Source organism: Populus trichocarpa, chromosome 8 (assembly GCF_000002775.5).
Source record: "Populus trichocarpa isolate Nisqually-1 chromosome 8, P.trichocarpa_v4.1, whole genome shotgun sequence".
NCBI classification, from domain to species: Eukaryota; Viridiplantae; Streptophyta; class Magnoliopsida; order Malpighiales; family Salicaceae; genus Populus; species Populus trichocarpa.
This window is the reverse complement of record NC_037292.2, coordinates 15,262,645-15,285,889: the sequence shown is the minus strand read 5'-3', so window position 1 is coordinate 15,285,889 and position 23,245 is coordinate 15,262,645. Positions and strand designations below refer to the sequence as shown.

The 23,245-nt window shown below is 32.4% G+C and overlaps 2 protein-coding genes across 9 annotated transcripts; one reads left to right on the top strand and one right to left on the bottom strand.

Moving 5' to 3' along the window:
* The first annotated feature begins 7,356 nt into the window (after positions 1–7,356).
* Positions 7,357–9,566, top strand: LOC7454269 (rRNA-processing protein fcf2). 2 transcript variants are annotated; one of them, XM_002312726.4, is made up of 6 exons: positions 7,357–7,515; positions 7,602–7,835; positions 7,952–8,012; positions 8,192–8,269; positions 8,423–8,538; positions 9,114–9,566. In XM_002312726.4, exons 2-6 carry the CDS (start codon positions 7,603–7,605, stop codon positions 9,220–9,222), a joined length of 597 nt encoding a protein of 198 aa, XP_002312762.1. In that variant the 5' UTR covers positions 7,357–7,515; position 7,602; the 3' UTR covers positions 9,223–9,566. The 2 variants fall into 2 exon arrangements, with proteins under 2 accessions (XP_002312762.1, XP_024462120.1); XM_024606352.2 differs by having other exon boundaries at positions 7,375–7,519.
* Positions 9,567–13,069: 3,503 nt separating this feature from the next.
* Positions 13,070–21,360, bottom strand: LOC7481647 (uncharacterized). 7 transcript variants are annotated; one of them, XM_052455240.1, is made up of 5 exons: positions 20,675–21,324; positions 16,099–16,194; positions 15,905–15,999; positions 15,253–15,602; positions 13,070–15,099 (listed from the first exon to the last, which is right to left on the bottom strand). In XM_052455240.1, the coding sequence occupies exons 4-5, from the start codon at positions 15,597–15,599 to the stop codon at positions 13,206–13,208; spliced, it is 2,241 nt and encodes a 746-aa protein (XP_052311200.1). In that variant the 5' UTR covers positions 15,600–15,602; positions 15,905–15,999; positions 16,099–16,194; positions 20,675–21,324; the 3' UTR covers positions 13,070–13,205. The 7 variants fall into 7 exon arrangements, with proteins under 7 accessions (XP_052311200.1, XP_024462931.1, XP_024462930.1 ...); XM_024607163.2 differs by having other exon boundaries at positions 15,253–15,606; positions 16,099–16,169; XM_024607162.2 differs by having other exon boundaries at positions 16,099–16,169.
* Between the last annotated feature and the right edge of the window lie 1,885 nt (positions 21,361–23,245).

Below are 23,245 nucleotides of genomic sequence, written 5' to 3'. Positions count from 1 at the left end.
TAAAATATATGTGTATTTGAGAGTATTATTATACTTTGATAATGTAACGAATTGCATTGAATTTTGAGCTTTGTTATTTTAATTGTTATAAAATTCAATTTATTGTATTTGTGGTCTTATGTTCAAGCCATTAAGTTTTAGGTCTTTGACATTATAAATACCTTTTTGAAAGGGAGTGTAAAGGTTTCATACTTTGATGAATAAAATATATGTGTTTGAGAGTATTATTATACTTTGATTTTGTAACGAACTGAATCGACTTATCAAACAACAAATGTTTTCATTGCATAATCATATACTTCTTATTCATGAATTGTTATTTGTTGGGCGGGGGTTTCAGATTTTAGGTTCAAGGTAATCTCCGTGTCACACTTTCAAACCTGAGTTTTTAGCTTTCTGAAAGTTGTATTGTTGGCGTGTGGGTTACATGATCGCGTGATCATGGCGTTCATATCAATTCAGTTCAATTTCTGCTGGCTATTAAGAAACTTTAAAGCCTTATTATTAGAAAAATAACACAAATAGTTTTGGATGAAAATGTTGACACCAATAGTCTAAAACACGGACAATGACATAAAACTCTTTTTTCATAAACTAAATATTTTCTCTATGAATCGCTGAGCTTCTTGCTATAAAAAGCAATAGGCTTACTCTTTTGGCTAAGAACAACATCGGTTCTAACATTAGACATATCACATTCAAATTCAAAAACTTCTTTAAAAAATCAAGTAAAGAAAAAATATGAGCATTTGTCACCTTTTGCTTCATAAGTTCAAAACTTTTTTCTGCCTCATTAATCCACTTGAAACTACCTCCTTTCAAGCATTCATTGTTTAAAGCAATAATAGTGTTGAAATGTTTTATGAAATGCGGATAAAAAAAGATGTTAAGACATGAAAATTTTGAATATCATGAAGAGTTTGAGGATTTAGTCATCTTAGGATTGCTTTAATCTTCATAGAATCTATTTTCACTCTTTCATTGAAAACAACAAAAACCAAGAAAGCATGGATGCTAGTGAAAAATTCACATGTCTTCAAATTAGCATAAAACTTTTAACTCCTCGAAATCTGGAATACTTCTTATAAGTGACTAAAATACCCTTCTTTATTCTTATTGTATACAAGAATATAATCAAAATAAACAACAATAAATGTGCTAATAAAAGGTTTAAACATATGATTCATCATTCGTATAAAAGTACTAGGTGCATTAGAAAGGTCAAATGACATAACCATCAATTAAAAAAGTTAACCCCTCATTTTGAAGGCTATTTTCCATTTATCACCAACTCTCATTCAAATCTAATCGTAGCCACTTCTAAGATCAATCTTTAAAAATATGATAACACCATAAAAATGATCAAGCAAGTCATTTAGCCTAGAAATATATAATTGATAGTCAATAATGATTTTGTTCATTGCTTGACTATCAATGCACATTCTCCATGACTATCTTTGGAACAAAAAAGCACGCACAACACATAGACTCTTATTTTCCCTCACCAAGCCTTTTGAAATTAGCCCATCAACTTGCCTTTATAACTTTATATGTTCGATAGGTTATCTTGTTTGGAGGCATAACACCTAAAATGAAATTAATGCAATGATGAATATGTAAAACCTCTGGGCGAAAAATTATAAATTGACTAGTTTCATGTAAAACAAAAAGAAACAAATTTGTAACTCTTGATCAGGTTATCAGAAAATTCTAAAATTTTTTTTGAGCCTTCTAATATGATTTCTTAGCTTGGGTTAAAATTTCAGAATTTTTAGAGAAATTCAGAAATTTGACGAAAAATCACAATTTGACTAGTTTTATGTTATTGAACGTAATTTTAAATCCAACCATCAGATTGAGCTGAAATTTTATGAGGAACCTTAAAATATATTAAATAAAATCTGGTTAAAATTTTAGGATGAACGGAGCTCGGTAGTGATATGAAAGAATAAGGACCGTCAAATGGAAGCAAAAGGACTCATTAAGGGTAAAATGATAATTTGCCATTAAAAATAAAACAAGGCAGCCCCTTTTCTGTTATGAACTGCTGACTGGGCAGTAACAAATATGGAAAGAAAAAAGGAAAGAAAATAAGAGAAGAACGTGAGAAGTTAAGAGAAAAACAAGAAAAAGTGAGAGAGCTTTGAAACTTGTAAGATTGAAAGACTTGGAACATTAAATTAAGGAAGAATAAAGTGAAGGAAGATATAAGAAAGGTGAGGAGGGCTGGCCACACTAGGAGAAGAAGAAAAGTTGGGAGAACTTAGATTGGTAAGCATGAAAGGTTTAGATTCTTACTTGAATGAAGTGTTTTTGGGTTTATTTGAGTAAGTTATCAAACAATGACAATTAAATTTGATTTAATTTCTCATAATCTTGATTTTTTTTAAATTAGGATTCTTATGAGAATTTGAGGATTTTGAGAAAAATAGTAAACATGATGGAATTGAGGTAGAATAGTATAGAAATAGTGAATGTAAGTAGTAATTAAGAAAGAAATTGAATAATTTTGAAGAAAAGAACTTGAAATATAGGAATGAGGTTTTGATTGTTTTATGTTTGAGAAATGATGTTCTTTATCTTATTTGAAGTATTCAAAATATGAACAAGTGAAGAAACGTCATAAGAATAAGAATGTGAAAAGAAGGAATAAATAAATGGTAGGAAAAGTTCATGGGAGAATTCTTTAAGTGAGTTAAAAGAAGAAAATTGATTAAAACTATATGTTGAAAATGAGGTGACAAATGAATGAAAATTTTGGTGTAAACCCCAATTAAATAAAAGATATTATGTGCTTCAAATTTAGGCACGTAGGAGAAATGATAATGGATGAATAATGTAATGCAATCTGATTGATTCAGGAGTTGTATCGGGAGCTGGGCCATCACGAACAGACGGTAAGTGATTCATCACTTTCTTTTAAAATTCAAAGTTTTATTATTAGTTATGAGTTGTTTATGACATGTTGATATGGAAGATGTAGATGAAGAAACTGTTGGTATTATAATTGAATTACCGGTTGGTTGGTATGAATTATCGGTTAGTATGAATTACGGGTTAGTTGGTATGAGGAGCTGGGCCATCACGAGCAGACGGTAAGTGATTCATCACTTTCTTTTAAAATTCAAAGTTTTATTATTAGTTATGAGTTGTTTATGACATGTTGATACGGAAGAAGTAGATGAAGAAACTGTTGGTATTATAACTGAATTACCAGTTGGTTAGTATGAATTACCAGTTAGTTGGTATGAATTACGGGTTAGTATGGAATTACCAGTTTGTATGGAATTACTGGTTGGTTAGTATGAATTACCAGTTAGTATGAATTACCGGTGAGTTGGTATGAATTACCGGTTAGTATAGAATTACCGGTTGGTATGAGATTACCGGTTGGTTAGTATGAATTACCGGTTAGTATGGTAATTTGTATGGAATTACCGGTTGTATTGGCTATTGATAGAGAATAGCCAGATGTTGGGTAATTCGTATGGAATTACCGGTTTGATAGTTGGCTATATAAGAGGGTTAACTAGGTTTGAGGTAAAATTTGTGAATTACCAAATTAAAAATTAAGCAATGAGTGTTGGTTACAGAGGTCCTATAAGTATAGGATTAATAAATTATGAATGGGTTATTAATGATGATATATAGTAAGTTGGTGATGAAAGATAATTTGATATATTTTGAAGACTTGTGAACATAATAGCTTTATCATCTTTAAGGTGCTATATCTTCCTTATTTCTTATTAATGTTATGTACACAGGTTTTTCACGAGGTGATGCAGAGCGTTAAATATGGGCTTTGTGTTTTAATCTGTTTATTTTGTGGGATGTAATATATTTGCTTTATATGTAATTTGTATTATATGTAGATTGTAATATATGTATCATGAAAATGTTTTGCTTTTGGTACTTATACATTTAAAATGTATGAGTAAGGAATTAATATTATTAATTCAAAAAGAATATTTAGTAATTATAATCATGCATGTTTAAAAGATGAATGCATGTTAATGTAATAATTAGTTCAATATGAATCTTTTGAGTTTATAATTGTTTGTAGTTAATGTGTTATTTGTTGATGATGTAAGGTTGAGAAAATACAATGAAGTATAGTTATGTGAAATATTATTTGATGAGATGGGATATGATCCAGGATGGTTGGATCAAAGTGGAAGTTTTAAGTATTGTGATTGAATGAAGTCTAGTTGATAACTTGGTAACATCAGAAAACAAAGGAAACTATGCCGAAATTTCAAAAAAAAATCCCATAATCTTAGACATACTGTTCAATACTTGACATTAGTAAAGAAATGTTTGAGATTTCATGACATTATAATTTGAGGGTGTTACAACATATCCCTCATTAAAGGAAGTCCATGTGGAATCTCTTTAGAAACCATATTATAAAACTCATCAAGCAAGGGTTACACTTATGAAGCCAACTCATTCATTTCAAGCTTTCCTAAAAAACAATAAGAACATAAGCTAAACCAACATCATCAACAAGTTTTTCCATTTTAGAAAAAGTAACCAAAAGTCCTTCCTTCCTTTTAAGAGGTTTGGAAATAAATCCAGATTTAAAAGGACCAATAATAATCTTTACACCAACTTTTATAAAAAAAAAAAAATGTGTTTTTAAAGCTATCATTATTAAACTTTTATATTATATTGCCATAGATGACCAATGAACAAATGACATGCATCCATATGAATTACATCACACCAGATCAAAATACTTTTTCTAATGGAAAATAAAATAAGACACCTATTTGTTACCTTTTGTTCATGCTTGTTTTTCATCCATCTCAATTTATAGGTTTGATAGTATACTTCTATCTATGACTTGTTTATCATAATAGTAGATACATATTATTACAAGCACCATTAGAAATGATCATGTCATAAACTTTCTCATTTACACCATAACAAGTGTAAAAAATATTGCAACGAACCCAATCTTCACTATTGTCTTGAACATTACTCAAAGTTTGCTAGATGATAAGTAACTCACCTTAATCAACATAAGTCACTTCATTTTCTTGATTTGATTCATTTGAAAATCCATCTTTGCTAGTTATCTCTTCCTATATAATAACAATAATTCTATAATTTGGATAATCAAAAGTAATACCCTTATCATTTAAGACACTTCTTTGAATTAAAACTTGAGGAACTAGTTGTGTTAGGACTAGCCCCAACACTTCCTTTCTCTGGATCTTTAAAAACAAAAGACTTTATAGTTGAAGTACTCTTAGATAATGAATTATTCTTCAAGTTAGAAGAGGTCTGCTTAAATGTCGATTTCTAACTAGTCTTTCAAACCTCTTTTTGTTATTTTTCCATATTCAAAGCAAGTTTTCTCACATCATTTCTAATAAGGTTTTAACTAAACCATATTAGAAATTTTCTATCTTAACCCAGTTAAGTATCAAGTTATTGTTTGCTTTTAAGGCTAAACAATATTACTCTTTAGCATGAACAATTCAAATTTCATAGTATACTTTTCTATGATCAATCTAGATTGCATCATATTATAAAACTTGAGAAGAGTCTTTTGTTAATAGTGTTAGGGCAAGAATCTCCTCTTAAACTCTATTTTCATCTGTTTCTAAGACTTGATCTTACTTCTACCCTCACGAACCCTTTGCTTCTTAAGATTCTCCCATCATAAGAAAGCATATTTTTTTTAGTTTAATAGCCATCAACTTCACTTTTCTTTCATCAGGATACTCTTTAAAATAAAAAACCCTCTCAACAATTTGAAGCCAATCAATGAACTTGTTAGGTTGCATTTTACCTTTGAATTTATGAATGTTGACTTTAATGTCAAAATCTTGATAAGGATTTTTATTCACTATTCTTTGATGTTGAGAAGAAGAATTATCACTAGTATGATGTTGTGTTTTGTAATAAAATGATTAACACCCTCCTCATTATTGCTAGAGGAACCAATTTTAGTGTTATTCTCATCATCGTCTCATTTTCATATTGTTTAGTGGATTTGCCTTCTCATTTCATCTATCTCAAGAGCACGAATGTCTCTCTCAAATTCTTGCACACGACATCCATGAACAGTCGAGGTAGTAAATCCTAAACTATGATACCAACTTGATACCCAGATGGTATGAATATTGCAAAGTAACAATTCACTCATAAAAAAAAATGTTTTTCACTCATCACTCCAAGGTATAAAACCAAGAGATACAAATACAACTAACTCACCAACATAAAGATATAAATTAAATTATCACTTTAAAGATACCAAGTTAAGGTAATAATCCACCACTCATTAAGGAGATACAAAACTTGATAGAGTGCCAAAAGATCAAGTCAAAGATTTTCAATTTAAAATTTGTTAAAAGATCTCAATATATGATTTGATTTGACATTATATATTTGGAACAACCCTTCAGATCTAGAAAAACACTAAAATGACATAATTAAGACGTAATAAATGACTTTGATATAAAACTAGATAAATAATAATTATGATGTATTTTTTACTTATGAGAAACTCAAACAAACACTTAGAAAACTTCAAAATTAAAACAAACACAATTTCTTGTAGAAAACTCAAATGCATGCATGGGTGGACAATTTGAAAATATCATATTTTTGACTTGAAAACCACACATGATAAACTTATTTTCACATGCAATGGAGACATGCAAAATCAGGATCAAAGTTGGCCCATGGGCTGAAAATAAACAACATGAAGAACTTCACCCATTTATATTGTCAACCCAAACTTAAGTAACCTAACATTAATAAAACCATTAGAGGACACACTTTTGTGTCAATTTATGTGTTGAGTTTTAGGAGAGAGAAAGACAGGAGGGAGAAATGTTATTTTAGAAGAGAAAGAAACGTGGTTTAGGGTAAAATTATGCAAAACAAATATATTATATATAATGGGAAAAATTATCTTTTTATTTAATTTAAAATGTTTTGTTGACCACAAAAGAAAAATGTAATTTTTCAAATAACAAAGAAAAAGTGAAAAATCAATCAAACCATAGAAAGCCAATTTAATTATCCCAGTTGAAAAAAAATTAAATGTTCATATTAAAAATCACAAAGAAAAAAAAAGAAAAATACCATTACAATCCATAATAATTTTACTTATATACTACAATACACTCCACAGTATAGAAATGCCATCTCTTTTTTTGTTTTTGTTAATAAAGTAAAATGTTAACCTTGTAGCCCATTACGCTTAACCATTAGATTATTATACGAAGAAGAAAATCTAAAGAATGGGATAGGGGAGAGAGAGGGATTTGCCTTTATCGGGCTCGTTTTTCTCTATTCCTCTTATTCTTTCTTCTTATTTGGTGGATACATGTATAGTGCATAGATCGGAAAAAGTAAGCCTCAGTTGGTCCATCTGATCTAAGAGCCCATTAAGAGCCCATTCTGTTCCTTCCGGCTCTTTATTGATAGGGTTTTCGGTCTCGCAACTCTCTCTCTCTCTCTTTCGCTTCAAACTCTCATCACCTGCGGCTTCACCACGTTAGTAGTTTTCTTCTCTTAGCTCTCTCTCCCTGTCTATCTCTGTTTTTTGTTAGTTTCTTATTTGTTTTGGTTCCGCAAATCAGAATGGCCGAGAAAGATAAAGGACCCGTGATTGGTCTCTCATGGCATCCAACGTTGCCGATTTTATCCTCGTCTACAACCAAAAATATCAAGACCCCAGATGAGGCTGAAAGCAGCAGTGCACTCTGGAAGCCCAATTCACAGCTTGTTGATGGCTTATTTGTGCCACCCAATGATCCTATTAAGTTAAACAAGCTACGTAAAAGCCAACGCAAAGATACACTAGGCAAGGATTGGTATGTTTTCAATGCTAAACTTCCTATCTTTTTTTAAAAAAATTAACTTAGAAAATATATATGAATTGATCACTTGGTGTTTGTTTTTTTTTTTTCCATGTGAATTGTTGAAATAGGTTTGATATGCCCGCCCCAACTATAACTCAAGAGTTGAAAAGGGATCTCCAGCTACTTAAGGTTCCATTCTCTATGTTTATGTATTTTGTTGTTTTGTGGAAATTTTAGTTATCATGATGTGATGCCTTGATTTTTGCATGGAGTGATTCGAATAGTTGACTTTAAACAGGCATTTCATATGATTTAAGGAATGGTTATTTACTATTTGTGCTGCCATTTTGCTTGTGTTGATGATATAGCTGAGAAGTGCCATTGATCCAAAGAGACACTACAAGAGGGGCGATCCAAAGTCAAAAGATCTCCCTAAATATTTCCAGGTAAATCCTTGGTGTATGGATAAAACTAAGAGTGAAGTGTAGCACATAGCATTTTGGGATGATATATATGTAGGGTTTTTGTTTTTCCTCGATGGTTTTTTTTTTTCACTGGGTTAATTGGTAAATCATTTTGTGGTTTTGACAAATGATCAGGTGGGCACAGTTGTGGAGTCTGCAACAGATTTCTACTCTGGTAGGCTAACTAAGAAGGAGAGGAAAGCGACCATTGCAGATGAACTACTTTATGATCAAACTTTCCGGGCTTACAGGTGAGATGGACAGAGACTTGATCACCTTTTGTTAAAAGAAACCTGATTTGATTATTAGTGAAAGATGATGACTACATCGTATTTCAATGCTGTCTCGTAATCTGTTTCTTGAAGATATCTTATTGTCAAGGGAAAGAATAAAATCACAAAGTAGTTGAAGATGCAAGATCATCAGTTTATAACATTAACACTTGGGGGTAATATTTAACCATCAATATTGTCTTTGAAAGAGCATGTTACGTGATTAAAAAGTACATTGGGCATCTTGTAGATTGATTGTTTTAGATCACAGTGTGAAAGTATGGTTCAAGCATGTAATCTTGCTACGTGAATGTTCTTGTTGCTTGATATCTTTATTGCGGTCATAGCTTTAACAAACTGATATTGCTGCTATATGTTAAAGACACTGATGTTTTTGCTTCTTTTTTTATATGTACATATATCATTTTAAAGAAGCTGATTTTAAGATTATTGATAAGCAAAGGTTTCTGATAAATTGATTTTTGTCAATTTTTAATGCAGCATATTGCTAATCTTGCTTGTATATTGTTGTTTGTTGTGATAACATGTTACAGGAAGCGTAAGGTTCGAGAGATTGAGGAAAAGAATCGCCCAGGTGGAAATGATAAATGGAAGATAAAGGGTAAACAATCCCGGAAACGTGCCAAGGAAAGAAGGCACTAGAATCCGTTTACCATCATGACCCCTTTGTTTCACAATTTACGTTTTCAGAGGACTTAAAATAGATTGATAGTCATAGTGATTGTTGGAGCATGGCAGAATGAACAGTAATTCCAAGAAATTCACAGGAGAAGGACCGAAAGATTTGAGATATGCTCTTCCATGTGTAAAGCTACGTGAGGAAATTTTGTTTGCTACTGTTTCAAATTTTCATTAACATGTATGATCGCCAGAGTATGCAATTGCTATAAAGTTTTTTGGCTGCTGTTCTGTGGCTGTAACATGTAAAATTCTGGGTACACCACTCATCTGAATTGCTATAAAGTTAAGTCTTTTTGGTTTGAAAATCATAGATTATTCCCTTAATCATAATTTGATTGCTAAACTTTTTATAAAATGTCCAAACTTCCCTTTTAAATTCTCAATTATTTTTTATTTGTAGAAGATGAAATTGAAAATTTTGACTAGAAATAAAGAAATATCATAAAAAAAAATCAATTAAATTGTTAATAAAACCAACCAAAGTACTAAGTTATATAGATGTAAAAATATAGAGTAAGTTATCATGTTGAAATTAATTGAGGTTTTTTTTTTGTTTATACTTATTCAAATTTCTCTATAAACTGTACAGTGCTTAGAGAATAACTAATGATATCCTATTAATTATTCCCTGAATATAATTTTAAAAAAGAGAATTTACTAGAGAGAAATCATAAAAGTATTATTTATTATTTTTTTTATTGATCATGTATTTTATTCTCTTGTACTTATAACTATTTTAAAAAAATATATACCTAAAAAATAATTAATAGAATATCACTAGAGCACCTTATAATTTCTTAGATCCCTCTCCATTACAACCCTCTCTGATACGAATCTTTTGAACACGTAGCCAAGCAACCCACACAGAAAGACATTAATTCTCGGAAAGCCAAGTAAATCAGGTTTAATAAGAGTGTGACACATAGATAACTCGAATATAGGCATCAACATTATTGGAAATGAAAACCCTCACCCAACAAATATTGATTCACGAACAAGAAGTATAAGGATGATGTCATGAAGTCAGTTGTTCATCGATAAGTCGTTTTTAGTTCTTTAGAGAACTGATGAAGAGAGAATATCTCACTAACACACACAATAAGGTGCAACAAAGAAGTTTTTATTAATCTCAATTTCGTAGCCCCTCATACGTCTGATTATGGCTTTATTTATACTTATTCTAGACTAAAATAAACCCTAATGAAACTTCTTATATGGACTTATATGAGCCCACTTACAATTGACCCAAATAAATAATAATAAACTAAAATCTAAGAAGAAAATAACAAAAATAATAAAAATTCAAAATTAATATCATAAATATGCTAGAATCAGATTTGTCATCTCTAAGAAGTTACAAATAAACTTAGAGAATTCTGAATGTAGAATTAATTCTGGAGTCTTCTTGCCTTGTTGTACTTGGTTTTCTTATCTTGCATCGACAATTAATGAAGAAAGTCTCTCTCTTTTACACCTGCCAATTTAGTTTCCATTTAAACTAGAAGAATAATTAATTAATTCTTCCTAACTTAAAAATTAAATCTGACTACCCTTTGATCCACACGAATTAGGCTTTTCTTGGACTTGGATTAGATGAATTAGAGGTTGTTTTTCATGATACCTAGATGTCCTAAACTCCTCTAGGTTCATCTTGCTTTATATGTTCTGAACAAGTTTATTCGATGTCTTTTTAAACTTATTTACTCTAATTCTTGTAATTGGCACATCTCTAATGGATCTTTAACATGATTAAACTTGAAGTTATGCTAATCCTGATCACTCTCTCTTCATCAATTTAACTAAAAATTCACAAAGTCTCACCATTTAGATTTCTGATTCTGCATAGGTAATGGGCTCTTCAGCTTTCATTTTTCGTGTCCATTTTGCCTTGATTGTATATTGATTTTTGATAAGCAAAGTTTTGAAAGTGGTTGCGGTGGCAAGATACCACACTATTACTGTATAGGGGCTACTATTGGAGAGGCAGCTTTGAGTTGAATTGCATCACCTTCTTGTATGCTTTTTGGCTTTTAACTCTCAACCGGAGGCAACGCCGACCAAATCATCACTATTGGAGAGGAGTAGCCCTTCGAAATTTCATCGAATGAAACGGATTCGTGTGGCTGCTTGCAGGGATGGTGCATGACTTGGCTTTAACAGATGAGATGATGCCACGTTATTTTATTGGGGCATCTGCAGATCCTGCTCTTCAAAGCTTTCTCTTAATTCTGTATCAATTTTATAGCGAAATTGAAGAGATGATGAAAATAGAGATAAAGGAAACAAGATAAGAAAGAATAAAAATATAAAAAATAATTATGTTTAGTAGTAGTGTTTTGATAGAATTATTATCTTTATATTTTATTAGTGGGTTTGATAAAAGAAATAATAAAATATATTTTATTCTTAATATATATTATTATTAAATTAACATATTTTAAAAAAATAATTTCACATTATTTTTTACAGACTGCCTGACAGGTTTTCTTGAAATCGAGCCAATCCAAGGTTTTCTTGAAATCGAGCCAATCCAAGGCTTGGATTGTTTTGAGTTTAAAAAAATAATGAAATGATTTTGCTAACGTAACCTTGTCAAAAACCTAAATGGACCTAGGATAAAACTGTAACCTTATCAAAAATCTAAATTGGTCTAGGATAAAATACAGGTCAATCCTATTGAATTTTTTTAAAAATTAAACAAAAAACAAGGTTTTTTTAATTATTTTTTTTAAATAAATTTTAAAACTATAATAATAATTATTTTTATTATTACATATATATTAATTGAATAATTTTAGAAACAATAATAAATATTATCTTTGAACACAAGTCCTCTATACACCTTCTATTTTTGAAAGTTCAAATATTTACTCTAAAATTATTATAAAAATAGATTTATATTTTATATCTATCTCATTAACCACATTTCTGTCTCTGCTGATTACTGTGACAACAACCAAAATCTATGTAAATCTCTCCCTACTGTTTTTATCCTGTTTCACATTCTTTTCCCCTGTGAAGCAAATGGAGTTTAATTTCTACTGATTTATGTGATTATTGGATTTTCAAGCACAAAGGAAATACAATTAATTAAGGACTTCCGAGGCTGGTTGAACAATATAACAACAGCGCCTGCCAAGAAGTATTTAAGTAAACAGGCACGAAACAAGTGTTGAAGCAAAAAGGTCAACATCAGCCCTGCACTTCACCCACATGCAAATACATAAGATGTTTCAAAAAATATATTTCAAAATATTTTTTATTTGAAAATACATGAAAATAATTTTTTTTAAATTATTTTTAATATCAGTATATCAAAACAATACAAAAACATAAAAATAAAATAATTTCAAGCAAAAAAAAATTTAAAATTTTATGGAGCACAATTTCTGCCACATAAACAAAAAACATCATAAAAACACCCACTATACATGTGCTGTTTACTATAATGTATGTCCTAAAAACACCCACTATACATGTGCTGTTTACTATAATGTATGCTCTTGTACAAATGGTCCCCAGAGATATTCCTATCATATTCGCATCTCAGAGCCCCGGGACAACAAACTATAACTTGTATAGTTTCTGCTCATGAGGGCTATTTGAAGTGGTTTAGGCAAACACTAGTTTAGTTACAAGAATCTATATAACCACGATTCTCCTATTAATGGATAATAAAAGCATGAAACAATAGGTGAATGATTTATCCTAACACAACACACTGATGCATGACAATAAAGACACAACATAGCACTATAATGCCATGGCATATGACGACTTTCATTCACACAAACACACAAAAGCCATCTAAGCAAAATATGATGCTTTTCAACAATCGGTGCATACAAAAACATGTGAACAGATTGCCATCTAAAATTGTCAAAAAAGTTAGTGTGGGATACTTACGAAAAGGAAACAACTACTTTACCTACGATCTATGTATGCTAAGATTCTTTGCATGTCTTCTTATTGTGGCCAAGGCCCTTGCATTTACTACACTGAAGCTGACGCTTTATAATATCAGTTGATTCAGCCTGCTTTGTCTTTGGCCGGCCAGGTGGACGCTTAGTTGGTGGAGGGGTTACAATAACTCCCGCCTCAGTTAATTCACCCTGCACTGGTCGGTCAACATTTGGAACAGGTTGAATCGACTCAGCATACGATAAGCGGTAACTCTCGGTTGTGAAGTATCTGGAGCAATAATCATATGGACTTCGGCCAATGCATTCAAAGACCGCAACAGCATGGCAGCAGGGCAAACCAGTTAGTTGCCATCCCTTGCAGCTACAGTCCCAATGATCAATATCAACAACATCTACAGATTCCCCGCGAACTTCAAATGTGCTTCCATGGGAGAGTAACACTTGAAGTGACCTTGCAATTGACATTTCCTTTTCTAATTTTTCCTCCTTTGATGGGGTTAACTTAGTTTTCCATTGATTTGATTCCACCCGGCGAGTATAAATTGCTTCCATCATCTTACCTCTTAATGCATCGACCATTTGTGTTATTGGCAACTCATGTGCCTCTGATATCCAATTGTAGAACTGTTGTCCAAAGTTTGATGTCATATGATCATACCTTGCCCCTCCAAAGAATGCATTTGCCCAGTGCTCAGGCTCGCTTTGTACAACCCAATTGTAAGCTTCAGGGGATATACCCTTTATATTTTCTACAGAGCGCTGGAATCCCTCAAGTCTGGGTGCATAAGCAGCAGCATAAAAATCATTAACCATGAAACGTCTTGCTTCATGAGAAAACTGGCCTTTCAAGTCTTTATTTAGTTTCTCTGCAAGACGGCGTAAGCAATAGCTGTGGTAGCATTTATCAAATATCTCAGCTAATGATTTCTTCAAACCATTTTGAAAATCTGCCACAAATGTGATCTGGCGAGATGCAGAGACTGCAGACTTCAGTTCCAATAAAAACCAAAGCCAGTTGTCCTCTGTTTCAGCATCAACTACAGCAAATGCTATAGGAAAAATTCCATCGTCTGCATCTGCAGCAGTAGCAGCCAACAGTGTCCCTTGGTATTTTGAGTTTAAAGGAATGCTGTCAAGGAAAATGAGAGGACGGCAACCTTGATCAAAACCAGATATTGATGCATGAAATGACACAAAGAGACGATGAAAGCTTGAGTCATCTTTTGTGGAGAACGTAGCTATACTGCCTGGATTAGTCTCCTTTATCTTCTCACAAAAGAAAGGTAACTGATTATATGCCTCTTTATAGGAGCCTTGAAGCTGCTCCCTGGCAATCTCTTTTGCACGCCATGCCTGAGAATAATTCAGTTGAATTCCATACTCTCGTTTGATGTCATCTGCAATATCCTTTGGCTTGTAGTTTGGGGAAACTTTCAATTTCTCCTTTATGATACTTCCCACCCAACCCCTTGTCGAACGATACCCAGCTTTCACAGCTGCTCCTTCACATGTATGATTTGGGTTCATTTTTTTAATGCAAATTAATTGTGTGGTTGACAACCTTGATGCATATATCCTCCATGGACAACCTTGGGTTTTACATTTGACAGAAACACGGTGACTGTCATTTTTCTTATATCTGTAAGCAAACCCATGTGCAATTGAGTACTTGTGCAAAGCTTCGCGGAATTCAGTGAAGCTATTAAACCTTTGATCAACACCAGTAATCGTGTTCTCCCACTGTTGTGCAGCTTTACGTTGCTTGTCATCGATGACTCCGATAGGTATACAGGATATAGGATCTCCATTGGACAAATCCATATCAAACCCACCAACAGTATGGGCCATATCAACAGCAACATCAATAGGAGCTTCGACAGGAATCACAGCTTCCGATACAGTAGTCCTGCTTGACCTGCAAAATCAGAGTACCCTGTAAGATTTCAACCCTGGCAGTATCTTCATCACTTGCGGGAAATCCTCTTAACAATCTGTTAGTATCTCGTTTCCAGGTTAGATAGCAATGCTCGACTCACATGTGCATATGAAAAATTCAGAAAACAACTACCTACTAGCAGAGATGTTTGATACATTGCAAGCCGCAACATCCTTCAATAAAAGGAAGACATCAACTGTGGATGAATCCCCAAGAAAATTAACCATACGCTGTAGATCCTTGTCTTTGGATATTGTAATAAGGGTCCTTCTATTCCCAGGAAGAAAGTACTTTATTGACATGATATCAGCACTACAATTGAAAAGTTCTGCTACTTCAGATTTGAAATCACTCAGCAGGGTTTGCTGATCAATGTCGATCGCGTAAGCATCACCACCATTATATGACAACGATCCATCTACATTTGTCACAAACTCCCCACCTGACTGGCATATAGCTATTATTTTCTTTGCAGCCATGGCCTACCTTACCAAAAAAAATCCCAAAAATTATAAACAAGAATACATATCGATAAGCTCAAGTTCAATACAAACAAGTATTGGGATAATAATAACCAACACATTTTGCAGAGTTTATGACCAAGTCAAACTCTCAGAATGAGAAATATTCAAGCCATGAACAAATATAGAAATCATGCAAAACCTCTAGGAAAACAAACATGGCTATGAATAGAAAGAAATAAAGCTCAAAGGAATTGAAAAACCCTAATAAATGTGGTAGTTAAAAGTAAAAATAGTTGAAAACTTTGAACAAGAATATTTACCTCGTGAAGCCAGACTCTGATTCTAATGTAGTTTTGCTGTCCATTTAATGTCTTTCTTTTATACAGCAACTGTTTTATGATTTTGTTTTTCTCTTCTGTGACCGCACCAAAAAGCAGAGAGAGAGAGAGAGATAACTGAGAGACCCGGTTGCATAACAGGAACCTCAAAGAGGAGTGACACATTCAAAACATACCGTTTTAATCTTAGCAGTTGTTTATGCTACTTGCGTCATTGATTTCCTCGACTTTCTCAGCCACCTTCATCCTTTAAGGCAGTTTAGTGGGTCGTGCTGGCGTCAGACAATCATTTCTGAACTTACAAGCTAATTAAAACTAGGACTAGGGGTATTTAAAAAAACCGACCAACCAATTAAACCAAAAAAACTGAACTAAGGGAAAAAATCGAAGAAACCGATTTAAAAACTAGAAAAATTATTCGGTCCGGCTCAGTTTTGGTTTCAGAAAGTTGAAAACAATTGAACCGGACCAAACCGATTCAACCTAATTTAAATAGAGCAAAAACAAAAGGTATAAATACAAACTAACCCTAAATCATTTTTTCCCTTCCATTGCCCCTCCCCTTGCCCTCTCTCTCCTGTTCTCTCTTGTGATTCACAAATCACAACTAACCTCAAATAAGAAGAATAGCAGGCTGCCTGACTGCCTCATACAACCTCATCTCTGTTTTTTAACAAGTCCTCTCTCTCTCTCTCTCTCTCTCTCTCTCTCTCTCACACACACACACACACACACACACACACACATTCCACCCTTGAACCTTCAGACACGTCTCCTACTTCACCTCCATTTCTGCCACATTTCACAGCATTGCAAGAGCCAACCCACCTCTCCTAATATATACTCATTACACACCTCTTTGCTCACATATCCCTCCTCACTTAAAAGTCTCTCTCTCTCTGTCTCTCTTGCTTTCCTTAACAATGGTTTGAGCCTGCAACTGATACAAAAACAGCAGCAAAGGTTGTGCCTTTATTGAAAGATGAGCTTGATTTGCTATACCAACTATAAGGAACTTGGATTTCTTGGAGATGTGGAGGCCATTCTTTGAGCCATACCATCTTATCAGTGTTCAAGATGGTGATCCATCTAAGACTATTAAGGTCCCTGATGGTTTTCAAAGCAAAAAAACCAACCCAAACCAGTTCGGCCCGGGTCAAAATTTCCAGAAATTAAAAATTCCAGTTCGGTTAGATTTTTTATCCAAACCAAACTGAACCGGACCATGAACACCCCTAATTAAGACTGTCTGTGCCTTTTTTAAGAGAGAGAAGGAGAAATTATCACCCTGGCCCACCAGAAATTCAGCAAATCATGTGTGTCAAAACGTTCTGTGTGTATTCATTTCATTCCTGACAAATAATTGTCAAGTGTTGGCAAGCTTGTGGTACTGTTACATCAACTCTTCTTCAAAGGTACGATTTCTTGCTGATCGTGACAAAATTGTCATAGATTATGCAAATTAATTTTACTTCATTCCTGACAAATAATTCATAATAGAATTTTGATATTTTTAGTGGAACATCAATGGATCTTGACTATTTGTTTGTTTTATTATAATATTCAAAGAGAGAATGTCTACACTTGATTGGTCACCTATTTGGGATACTCATTGTAGCATAACTGGTATCTTTTTTAGGCTTTACTAGATTGGTGACCCGGGTTGGACCAAAAAGATTTTTAACCCAAAAAAAAAGTAGAAGATGATTATGCTTCTAAAGAAATAAAACAATTCAATAACTAGGTTAAATCTTGATTAATTTAATAACACTATAGAAAAATAAGGTAACAACAACAAATAAAAAAATATATTGCCCCGTGAAAAGCTGAAATCGAGACATTTATATCATGCGTTCTAGGTCATGAAATTGGGATAATTCAATAAGAAAAAAATTTGACAATAAATAAAAACAAAACTGGAAAAATTGAAAGACAAATGCGGATCAAGATATATAATATCGCAACACAAATCATTTACTAGGCTGTGTTTAATGAATTTGTTTATTAAAATCAATTTGTAACAAAAATCAACCTACATAAAATTTATTGAATAAAATAAAAGAAAATAAATACTTTACAAGGCTGCATATATTTAATCTATATAAAATATATATAAAAAATTACAGTTAAGTCATAATAACCTTCTCAAAAATTAAATATACCCAATATAATTAAAAAAATTATCGCCATTTAAAAAATGCTAAATAAGCAAAAAAAAAAAATCATTAAGTTGTATTAATTAAAACATAAACTTAAAAATTATGTAAAAAAACAAAAAAAGTTATTAATTGGAAAAAATCAAAATAGATAAAAAAAAAGAATGAGGCCAAGCGTCTGGCTCATCAAGAAATGGCTTGTACGCAGGCCTTTTATTGTTTTTTAAGTTAATGGCGGGACCTTTTATTTTTTTAAGTTAAAGGAGAGACCGACATGTCGTCCGCCCCAATTTCTTTTTAAAAAAAATAGACGACATGTCGTCTGGATTCCTAGATCCCAGCCACTGTGATGACCGAAAAAACAGGGTTCATGTTTTTTTTCACCCAGAAACTAATTTTCAACCTATTTTTGACAAAAAAAAAAAAAACACTTAGAAAACACCCTAGAAACCTTGTTAAACCAATCCATGACCCCAAAAAACACAAAAAAAAAAAACATCAAAACCCAAAATCAACCCAAAACCAAAAATCTTCCTGAGCTATGATCTATTTTTTAGGCACTTTCAAGGTAAAAAAAAAAACTCATAGTTCGAACTCCTCTCATTATATGGAACCATTTAGCACAAAAATTTACCGTTTTAGTGATCAAAATCATCGTTAACATCAACTTTCTCTCTCTACACGGAAATCTGGTGAGTCCCTCTCTCTCCTACCACCCAAAATTCAATTTTTGAACATTAAAGGGACTGGCCACCTTAGAGCCAAAAAAGATGGGGGGCAAAAATGAATTTTTAAGACAAATTTTCAAAGCCGCCTATTTCACCCGCTTTTTTCACTTCAGTCCTCTATCTTTCAATTCAACTCTCTCTCCCAAAACAAATCCAATTGAGTGCTAATTTGGGCTCAAAATGGCTAAATCGTGTGAAATAAAAGTTTGAGAACCAAATTGAAAATTTAAATAGAAAAATCATTACTCCAATCCATAGTGATCTGTAAAATGGTGAATAGTATTTGTACTACAGTAAAAAAAAAAGAAGCTCTTCTAGTATATAATTAATATATTAGTTTTACCTTTGGATTGAGTTTGTTAATGACTTTATGACAATGAATCGCATCCATTACTTATTCTTGTTCCTCCTTCTTCCCCCATCTCCTAGCGCAATTGATCACAACAACGTGCAATGTCATCTCTTATAAAAAGGTTTTTTTAAGCAATTTTTTTTATATTTAATTTTTTTCATGATCACTTCTTTCTAGTTTTTATTTAACTTTTAATGTTTTATTTATGGATTCTTGTTCCAAGAAGCTAAATTTGAAATTGAGTAGTTTTTTCTTATAAAAAATATTGATGAATGGTTTGGTTTTTTGTATTCAGTCACTTAGATCATAAGCAGGTTTTGAAATCTTGCAAAAAGACTTTTCCTATAGTATCATTCGTGTGGTAGCAATGAGCCCTATCCAAGAGGACTTCATTTCAAATGATGAGATGACACTAACATTAGAGGACCTGACAGAAAGAATGCATGCCAATTTATGTTGTAATGAACAAGTTTGTACTTTAGTTGAATGATGCCTTTGCATGAAACTCACATTTAAAGTAAGAAAATGGTCTTTTGTTGAATTATGATGTTTTGATTTTATGGCAAAATGATTTCAGTGTGAGTATTTTGGAGATCAAAGTCCTATAGTGCTCACACTTGGAGTGCTTTAACATAGAAGTTTGGAAGATATCAATGATTTTATAAGGTTTCCTCCACTGGTTCAGCATTGCATGTATTAGCAAAAGATAATGATTCTAGGATTGGGTTTATTATATCTCTTCCTCAAGGGGCGCCCTTGCTGGCTTGGGAATGAATAGTTGTTTCTAGTTACTTAACGAGCGAGTCTTTTGTACATGGAGTGGAAGTTTGGGATTTGTAGATGAGGTCCTGTTTTTGTATGTAAAGGCCTGTTGAGGTATTTCATCAGATTCTCAGCACCATAGTTGTGATTGATTTGCAAAAGAGGTTTGTATTGTGAATCACTGGATGTTTTGTTGTTAGGTATGTGCTCACTGTGGAAAATATTGCTAACTCAGCAGTGCTTGAGTTTTTTAGTTATTAAGTATCTTGCTTAGTTGCATTAGATTTTTCTACTAGGCTTCTTTAATGACTTCCCTAGTGGTACTAGCAGAGCAAGGTGAAAAACAATTCAAGAATCAAATATTGAATTCAAGCATCTTGACGTAAGAACTTAATTTTAACATGGATTCGACATAAAAAAAAATAAACCAAAGGCAAATCACGCACTAAGAACACACCAAATAAAATCACAACATGCATATAATTTTAAAAGTAGGTTTCAAAACTAAAAACAATAAACATGCACACAATTTTGAATTCAACAATCACATAAAAAAATCCCAACACAGCATGTTTTCAAAGCAATTCAATAAATTTCACACCGAGACCAACCATTACGTCTCAAAACAACGCTATAATCAACTCATCCCGTCCTCCCAACCCCGAAAGAGTATTGAGCACCAACCTTACCTAACACTTCAAATCAACCACAAAAAATTAAGTGCATGAAAAGAGAAAGAGAAGGACGAAAATACCCTCGAAACCTGGATGAAAGCTCTGGCCAACTGCCACCGTCGGCGGTGAGTCTCCGGCGAGGGATCCGGCGCGTTAGATTATGGATCGTGATCTTCTCTACCTCGTCGAACCGAAGATGAAGGTGCAGTGCACCACCAGCCGATAACGGTGGCAGGGTCAATCTTTATCGGCCTTTCTCCTTCTTCATCACGCGGCTGTCGCCATTGATGGTGGGGTTGCTGACGAGGCTCGTGGTTTTGTTGGCGTGGTGAGCTGGTGGTTCTGTGTTCGGCGTGACTGTGGTGGCTGGCGTTGAAAGAGGTGGTCTCCGATGAGAATTTGGGTTGAAATGGGCTGTCGGTAGCTTAAGGGCTGTTGACGTTTGCTGCTATCGATGGGGTTGCTGCTGGCGAGGGCTCACGGGAGAGAGAGATTGTCGTTTCTCGTGGCAAGGGAAAAAGGGGCTGCTGGTTTGGAGGCTCGGGTGGAGATAGAGGGTTTGGGTGGTTGGCGTTGTGGTGGTCAGTGGCTAGCGAAGATAGAGGATGAAGATGGGTGGCTGCGTGAGTAGTGGTGTTGTTTTCGGGGCTGGGTCGCTGGACTGGTGAGAGAGAGGTGTGTTCGATGTGTGCACGCTGCTGTGCTTATTTTCGTTTTTTTTTTTAATCAAATGAAAGAAATTATGCAGTGCCAGTGATGTCGGGGAAATTTTTTGCCGATGTCATTAGAGACGGTTGATATTTCCAATTATAAATGAGAAAAATATTTGGTTGGTTGCTAAAAACAACTTATATTTTTTGTTAGCTTTTATTGTGTTTTAAACTTAATTTTATATAAATTAAAGTAATTTATTTTAAATGTAAGAAAATCTATCTCACATTAATTTTTATTGAATATATTTTTAAAAAAACTACAAATAAAATTATTTTTTAAAAACATATTTTTTAAATCACTTCCACAAAAATTATCATGGTGTCAAATATACACTTAAACTCAATCAAGTTTAGCAAGTCAACATGGTTATTTATTGATCTAGTTTCTAAACTGGGTTGGATTTCAAAATAGTGAGAATTAACCTAGTATTACCTAGTACTTGAAATGTATACTCGTTACTTAATCGATTTTTTAATTTGATTTGACTTTTTTAAAAAAAAAAAAAAACCATGTCAATTCAATGTTTTTATATATAAAAAAAATTATTGAAATGACAATGTTATGGATCATCCCTAATTAAATTAGTTTCACCCACCTAACTTATGACTTAGTCATGATCGTAGCCGGATTTAATAACCTTATTTTTTGAAATTATTTTTTATTTAATCAAATAATTATAAAAAATAGATATTTTCATTAAAGACAATAAATAAAATTGACAAGAAAAAGAATGTAATAGGTCAATTTAAACTTTATTCATTATTAATGTATCTATTTATTATTTTAATGAAAGTAAGTTTTTTAACTGCAAACATTATTTTTTAAATAAATCCTATTATGATCTCAAAAGAAATTTTTTAAAAAAAAATATCAAACACTATTTCAATATTTTTGTACGTAATTGAAAGGAAAAATTAATAAATATGATAAAATCATGTAAACATACAAAAATCAAAGAATATAAATTTTATTTTCATTGAATATTCATAAGCAATTTTATTTTTTGCATATTAGACATATAATAATTGAAAACAAATTTGTTAACATTCCCTTGAACAATAACCTTGTTTCTTGAAATTTATTTTTTATTTAATCAAATAATTATAAAAAATATATATTTTTATAAAAGACAACCAATAAAATTGTCGACAAAAAATATATTACCTCAATCTAAACTTCATTTCATTATTAATGTTGTTGTTCTAGGATTAATGCAATAATAATACATAAGGGATGAATTAGATGTTTTACTAATAATAACAAATATTGCAATTAACTCAATTAAACACAATTAATTAATAATATAATTAAAGTGCTTGAAGTAAAAAGTATATGGATAGAAATTGCAAACTTGATTTTTAATGTGGTTTGGCGAGCCTACATTCACACTTTAAGCATCAAACCAATCTTAAGTATCATATTCTTTACTAATCCAAACCAAAGATTACAATGTCGTTGATGAATTCTCACCAACCCTTTTTCACCACTTGAAGAAATATCATCTTCAAGTTTTTTCACTTTGGTGATGTACCTCACTAATGACCAAGAGTTTTTCGCTTAAACTCTTCAATGATTACAATCTAATGACCAAGAGTTAGATTGTTTGAAATATAATAACATTCTCTCAAAGAGTAAATAATATAATTGAAAGTTATAGTCTCTCTATATCTCATAAGATAGCACTTAATGGATTGGAAAGTGTTTGAGTGTTGTGAGAATAAAAATATATACTTTTCTGCAAGATTATGAAGGTTTAACTGCACAAATATGAGTATAATTTGAGATTAATGATTTTGAAGTGTTTTAGCTTTAAAGATAGTTTTTATATGATATATGTTTTTATTCTCTATATAATTCTACAATTAAACAAGCTGTGTGTGCGCGCGCGCGCGTGTTTCTAGCAAAACTAGTTGTTTTATAGCTGTTATTGTTCATTT

Coding starts and splice junctions, on each gene's coding strand:
- LOC7481647 (XM_024607158.2), bottom strand. CDS start 16,087: ATGTGTCACTCCTCTTTGAGGTTCCTGTTATGCAACCGGGTCTCTCAG. Junction 15,603..15,904: donor TCAGAGTCTGGCTTCACGAG/GTAAATATTCTT, acceptor TTGGTAAGGTAG/GCCATGGCTGCAAAGAAAAT. Junction 15,100..15,252: donor TCAAACATCTCTGCTAGTAG/GTAGTTGTTTTC, acceptor CTGATTTTGCAG/GTCAAGCAGGACTACTGTAT.
- LOC7454269 (XM_002312726.4), top strand. CDS start 7,603: ATGGCCGAGAAAGATAAAGGACCCGTGATTGGTCTCTCATGGCATCCA. Junction 8,013..8,191: donor GGGATCTCCAGCTACTTAAG/GTTCCATTCTCT, acceptor TTGATGATATAG/CTGAGAAGTGCCATTGATCC. Junction 8,270..8,422: donor ATCTCCCTAAATATTTCCAG/GTAAATCCTTGG, acceptor ACAAATGATCAG/GTGGGCACAGTTGTGGAGTC.